The 7,048-nt window shown below is 36.7% G+C and overlaps 1 protein-coding gene across 2 annotated transcripts; it reads left to right on the forward strand.

Annotated features, from left to right (window-relative positions):
- Positions 1-293: 293 nt before the first annotated feature.
- On the forward strand, positions 294-5,251 carry LOC100244297 (cellulose synthase-like protein G2). Of its 2 annotated transcripts, none has more exons than XM_019220017.2 (8): positions 294-949; positions 1,030-1,128; positions 3,080-3,184; positions 3,323-3,535; positions 3,640-3,736; positions 3,870-4,048; positions 4,138-4,488; positions 4,579-5,251. In XM_019220017.2, exons 1-8 carry the CDS (start codon positions 341-343, stop codon positions 5,125-5,127), a joined length of 2,202 nt encoding a protein of 733 aa, XP_019075562.1. In that variant the 5' UTR covers positions 294-340; the 3' UTR covers positions 5,128-5,251. The 2 variants fall into 2 exon arrangements, with proteins under 2 accessions (XP_019075562.1, XP_010650047.1); XM_010651745.2 differs by having other exon boundaries at positions 4,141-4,488.
- The last annotated feature ends 1,797 nt before the right edge of the window (positions 5,252-7,048 follow it).

Below are 7,048 nucleotides of genomic sequence, written 5' to 3' on the forward strand. Positions count from 1 at the left end.
AAATTTCTAGTCTTTTTCAAATTCCGTGTTGGATTCAACGTCGTCTCAGGAGGCTAAACCTTGGACAGCAAGTATCTGGACTAGGACTGAGGATGGAGGCCCACCATTCAGTTTCTTTCTTGCATTTTGAATGGATCATGAAACGATCGAGGAGAAAAGTCGAAGTCGTCATAGATGTTTTTGCTTGCGTCGTGAGAATAACCAAGGCTGTTGATATGGTCCAACGTGCTTCGTGGCCCTACAGCAGCAAACCTCATCCTTGTTCTTTAAAAGGAGATGTGGGATTAACTGTTAAGCATATGTACTTCAAATTATCTCCACAAAGTAAAGATAAGAAGCCATGGACAGCTCTCTCCCTCTCCAACTCTGCTATGTCCGGAAATCTACTGCCATCATCAACAGATGGTATACACTCATTCATTCCACAGCTTTAATGGCTCTGGTTTACTACAGAGCTTCTTTTCTCTTCCAAAACCCTGAAAATAGAGCACACACGCCTACCTCTCCATGGCTTCTAGTCTTTGCTGGTGAGCTGATTCTCTCCTTTATATGGCTTCTCGGGCAAGCTTACCGGTGGAGGCCTGTTACTCGCACCTTATTTCCAGAACGATTACCGGAAGATAAACATCTTCCAGCGATTGACGTGTTCATTTGCACGGCGGATCCGAAGAGGGAGCCAACTTTTGGGGTTATGAACACTGTGATATCAGCCATGGCTTTGGATTATCCACCGGAGAGGCTTCATGTGTATGTTTCTGATGATGGAGGTTCTTCTCTAACGCTGTATGGCATGAAAGAGGCTTGGGCTTTTGCAAGGTCGTGGCTGCCCTTCTGCAGGACCCACGGAATCAAAACCAGGTGCCCCGAGGCTTATTTTTCCAGTGCAGAGAATGATGAAGGTGCTGATTTACGGGGAACTGAGTTCTTCGAAGAAAGGAAGAAGATTAAGGTTGGTGCCTCTCTTGTTAGGGTTAAGAGAAGATGAATAAATATCTCTGATCTTACAAATCATTCATTTTATTGGTGCAGAAAGAATTTGAGTTGTTCAGGGAACGTGTAATGAGAGCCACCGAAAATGGTGGGATTGGTGACAAAAGCATCAGCGGAGACCATCCTTCTATCATAGAGGTATGCATTTAATCATAAAACTCTGACAGAGACTTCATTCATGGTTAATTTTATTTTAATTCATGAAAAGACTTTGAACTCCAATCAGGTGTTCAATACAAAGATAAATTTTCTGTGTGTAAGAGAAGAGTCAAATGGACTAGTACACATAAAGACGCATTATGCTTGAATTTTGGTGACCAGACCCATGTAAGGGCTTCTACAAATTCAACTGACTCAACTGCAGGAGTCCAAAGTCTTCCACCTGCTTTCTGAATATCAGTTGAATTTGGCTAATTCTTGAGAGAGTGGTACTCATTTTCTTCCATTTAATATGGCGACAAAATTTTTCAGTACTAACTTATATTTCACTTTTCTGCAAAAAAATATGGACGGAGTTGGAGATAGGCAGGGATTGAAAAATCGGAAAATGTCGCCGATATTTCGAAGAAATATCGGATATCGGACGGCGCCGAAACGATAATCGTCACCGACGGAAAAATCGACAAAAAATCGGCAAAATCGCCGATATATCGGCGAAATACCGATTTATCGAAAAATTCCCGATATTTTCCTATCAGTCCAGCCCGCGCACAGGATACAAAATCTGGCTCAAAAATCGTGAATTTAGGGTTCGTGAAATTTAAATCCAATGGCACAACAACAAAGAGACCCTTAAAACAGATCCAGAAAACACAGGGAGCAAAAGAAAAGCAAATTTTTTGGTTTTCTTTGGGGGTTTTGAATGGATTTTCTCGGAAATCAAACGAGAATGAATTTTCCCGGAAATCAAATGGGGGATGGATTTTCTTGGGAATCAAACGGGGGTTGCAAAAAAAATAATATCAACGTGATTAGATTAGTACCTGCGAGGATTGAGAGTGGCAGAGGAAGATAGGTCTTTTTAGGAAGAGGAACTCTCTTGGCTGGAGGGCAGCTTCAGAAAAGGGGAAAGGGGAATTCTCTCGGCTGGAGGGCAACTTCAGAAGTGGGTGGCCCTTTTAATTTTTAGATTTAGTAAAGGTTAAAAAAAAAAAAAAAAAAAAAAACATCATGAGAGCAATTTTCCTCTACCCATATAAATAATTATAAATTATTGAATTTTATTTTGATTATTAAATAAATTAATATTAATAAAAAAAAAGTTGTTACTATATGTTTTTAATAAAATTTTAAAAATTAAATCTCAAATAAAATATTTATATAAATTAATTTAATTTTCATTTGAAATATAATAAAACATGTTTTAATAAAAATATTTTAAATTTTTTTAAATAAACATTATCTTCAGCAAATTGGGTCATCTTCATCTAACAATATAATGAAATCACATCGATCTCTTCCTTAGTAGACTATTGTAATATCATATGTATTATATTTATGTATAAATTGTTTTTATTCAATAAAATCAAATATTTTTTAATTTAATTCTAACTCTATATACTTTCAAAATTCATATATATTATTTTTAAAATTCAAATATCGAATCTACCAATATATCTTTGTTTAAAATATCTTCTTAATTATATATATGTCAATTACACTTACAAGATAACTTTAAAATGTGTATTTTTACTTATTTTATCATTTTTTAAAGTTTTTTCAAGCATTTCTATTAATTTTAAATAATTTTCACTTTATCAATATTTGTGAAAAAATATCCACCGATATTTCTCCGATATTTTCGATATATTCATAAAATTGAAGTACCGATATATCCGTAAAAACCGATATTTCAATCCTTGGAGATAGGCCGAGTCCTAGAATCAGCCTTGGCCATAGTCCACATGAAAGCCCAAGCCTGGCTTCAACTAGATATAACTCAAGGATGGGCCTAAGACGGACATGAAACCCTTATACATAGTCATGTCTTAATTATGAGCTTCTATAGGTTAATGATATTCAATAAATTATACTTTTAAAATTTTGAACTAAGCAAGTTTGAAGCACCATACTATGCGGACATTTTTAGGTGATAGGTGCAGAGGAAGCTGAGATGCCTATCCTGGTCTATGTTTCCCGTGAGAAAAGACCCTCTCATCCACACCATTTCAAGGCTGGCGCCCTCAATGTCTTGGTATTACTCTCTCTCTTTCTCTCTCTCGCTCTCTCTCTCTCTCTCTCTCTCTCTCTCTCTCTCTCTCTCTCTCTCTCTCTCTCATTTGTGATTTTGTCACACACAGAAATTAACAGTGAGCATTGATGAATGTTACAGCTCCGAGTGTCTAGCATGATAAGCAATTCTCCCTACATACTAGTCTTAGACTGTGACATGTATTGCAATGATCCAGCCTCTGTCCGTCAAGCAATGTGTTGCCACCTCGATCCTATACTCTCCCCATCTCTGGCTTTTGTTCAATTCCCTCAGAGATTCCACAATATTAGTAGCAACGACATCTATGACAGTCAGATGAGGTCTGCATTCTCGGTATGTTAGCTGAACTCATTGCCATCCTTCTATCTCTAAATATTGGATGAGGCAAAATTTCATTGATAATTAAAATATTGTTGAATATTTTGATACCAATTCAGACATTATGGGAAGGAATGGATGGGCTTGATGGCCCTGTCTTGTCTGGTACGGGCTTTTACATGAAGAGGGTGGCACTTTATGGAACTTCCATACAAGGTGGTAATTCAATTCTCTCTTTCTTTTCATGGTTTAATTTTTAATTTATTTTTCACAACTATGATATGAGTTATTGCCTGTCATTTTGTGGTTCTTTTATAAATATTAACTTTGTCATTAATTATACATTCAGATACTAGTCTCACGGAACTCAGACAAACTTTCGGTTATTCTGATGAGTTCATCAAATCTCTCAGCCCAAAATATTTGCCTAATATAAGCAATGGTGGCGACTCTGTAAGTGTAATCCTAAAAGAGGCCCGACTTTTAGCGTCTTGCCAATTTGAAAATCAGACGAAATGGGGTGAAGAGGCAAGTATAATCAATGAATTTTCGTCACTTTCTATATTGAATTGTTACTACATAACAGGATCTTGATCTCTCGTTACCTTGATGTACAGCAGGTGGGTGTCTTGTACCATTCTGTGTCTGAAGATGTAGTAACAGGATACACCTTACACTGCAAAGGATGGACTTCTGTATTCTGTGTTCCATCTAGGCCACAGTTCGTGGGTAGCAGCGTCACAAATTTAAATGATCTGTTGGTTCAAGGCACAAGATGGAGTTCAGGGTTGGTGGATGTCGGTATCTCAAAGTTCTGCCCCTTCATATATGGGCCATTGAAGACGTCTTTCCTTGAGAACATCTGCTATTCAGAGCTTTCGTTCTTCCCTTTCTACTTCTTGCCAGTGTGGTGTTTTGGTACCATCCCTCAGCTGTGCTTATTCCATGGCGTCCCTTTGTACCCTGAGGTGATGAACAATCCCAAAAATCTTTACATTTCAAATTCTAACATATCTTTGACACATTCTCAAACGTTCATTTCTCATATTGTGTCACAGGTTTCAAATTCATTTTTCGGTGTATTCCCTTTCATTTTTCTGTCAGCTTGTTCTAAACACTTACTGGAGGTCATCTTGGCCGGAGGATCAATCCAGACATGGAGCAATGAGCAAAGGATTTGGATGATAAAGTCGGTCACATCTCATCTATATGGAAGTTTGGATGCCATTATGAAGAGGATTAGTATGAGAAAAGCCAGCTTCTTACCAACAAATAAGGTTGTGGACAGCGATCATGTAAAGCTATACCAAATGGGTAAATTTGATTTCAGGATATCAACTACAGTACTTGCTTCCATGGTGACATTAGTCGTATTGAACATGGTCGCCTTCATGGCCGGTCTCGCCAGAGCAATCGTATTTGGAAATTGGGAGAAGATGTTGATACAAGTCTTGCTCTCACTTTACATCTTAATAATGAGTTACCCTGTAATTGAAGGAATGATACTGAGGAAGGACAAGGGTCGCATTCCATATTCGGTCACTCTATTATCTATTGTATTTGCCATGGTTTTCTTGACTTTAGGATCTGTTGTTCTGCTGTATTGAGCTACCATATCCACCGTTTGCAATACCATCGTTTTAGGTGGGATTTGTGTTTTATCCTATGATTTATATAGAGCTTAATGTAATCAAGTGCTTATGTATATATATATATTTTACTTTTTGTTAATATTTGAATGTTGAGTTGTTTATTTTTATTACAAGCTGAATGTCAAGTATTTAAGTGTTAAAAATGTCTATAAAATTAATTATTTTGTTTCTTTTTATTTTACATAATTATGATAAAAGTATTTGAGAAAAATAATTTCTGATATTTTAACTATAATAAAATATAATATTTATTATAATAATAAAAGTTTTATAATGATTAATTATATAATTAGTTAGAAAATTAATATCTAAATAGTAATTGTGATAGAGAGCAACAGATGTCTCGAGATGCAAGAAGTCAACTGTAGCTTCAAGCATAGAAGTTTGTTAAACAACTCTTAAGGTATCAAAGAACTATTAAAGGGTTAGGAGGTTAGTTGCAGTGACCAGTTAGATAAGTACAAAACACAAAAATGTAAAGAACAAATTCTCTGATTTTTGAAAGGAAATAATATTCAGTAGCATAGTTGCATAAACTCTCATGGTATCAGAGCCTGTTCTTAGTCCCCTTCTCCTAAGGAAATCTCAATTCCAGAATTTTTCTTTCTTGACTATCAGTTCCAGATTTTCATTTCTTGGCCTCCAAATACTTCCAGTTCCACTCATGACAATGTCAACTCAGTTGATTACAAGCTAGTGCATCTTCTCCATCTACCGGCATTACACAATGAATGCATATATTGAATCATGCTCTCCCAGTCAAACTTGATGAAAATAACTACATTGATCCTTTGGAGAACAAAGATGGAAAATGCGGTGTTTGCTAATGGTTTTGAAGATCATATTGAAGGGGCTGAAGGTTTGTCCTCCAAAGATAACAAGTTCTGGTGATACTAATCCAGATTTTATTTTGTAGTGATGGTTTGATCGCATGATCCTTAGTTGGATCTACTCTGCACTCATTCCCAAAATCGTGGGACAAATAATCAGCTATCAAACTTCTCATGCAGCATGGTATGCTTTAGAAAAGATTTTCTCAGCTTCATCCAAGGCCCGAGTAATGCAACTACGGCTTGAGTTTCAGACCACAAGAAAAGGGTCTCTCTCAATGATGGAATATATCCTCAAATTAAAGAACTTAGCTGATAGTTTAGCTGTCATTGGAGAACCTGTAAGTGACAGGGATCAAATTCTTCAACTGCTTGGAGGTCTTGGAGCCAACTACAACTCCATAGTTGCCTCACTTACGGCTTGTGAAGATGACATCTCTCTTCTCATAATTCATAGCATTTTGCTTACTCATGAACAATGCCTGAGCTTCCAAACTTCAGTGGCAGAAGATAATATTATCTCTGCAAATCTTGCTACTCCACAACATCAAAATTATAACAAGAAGGAACATTTCAACCGAAATACCTCTATTTACAACAGAAATAACTTTGGCTTCAATCCAGGTAGAGGCTTAAATGGTGGTCGGAGTCGAGGATCTCATAACAACCGACCATAGTGCCAACTCTGTGGGAAGTTTACACAGTTGTTAGCTGCTATCAAAGGTTTGACATTAATTTCATGGATACAATCTCAAATCAGATTCTACTCTAGTTAATAAACTCAACCACAACAATCAGATGCAAGCTATGTTGGTATCTCCTTCCACCATAAACGATGAAGCATAATTCTTTGACATCGGTGCTACACATCATCTTTCTCAAGATGTTGATCCCATTTCAGATGTTCAGCTATACAAGGGTAATGAGACGGTGACTATTGGAAATGGTAAGCAAATTCCTATTCTTCATACTGGTGCAAAATTCTTTCCCTCACCCCTCAAAATCTTTCAATGAAAAGTCTTTCATGTCCCTAATCTTACTATACT

The sequence above is a fragment of the Vitis vinifera genome, chromosome 5 (genome assembly GCF_030704535.1).
Source record: "Vitis vinifera cultivar Pinot Noir 40024 chromosome 5, ASM3070453v1".
NCBI lineage: Eukaryota > Viridiplantae > Streptophyta > Magnoliopsida > Vitales > Vitaceae > Vitis > Vitis vinifera.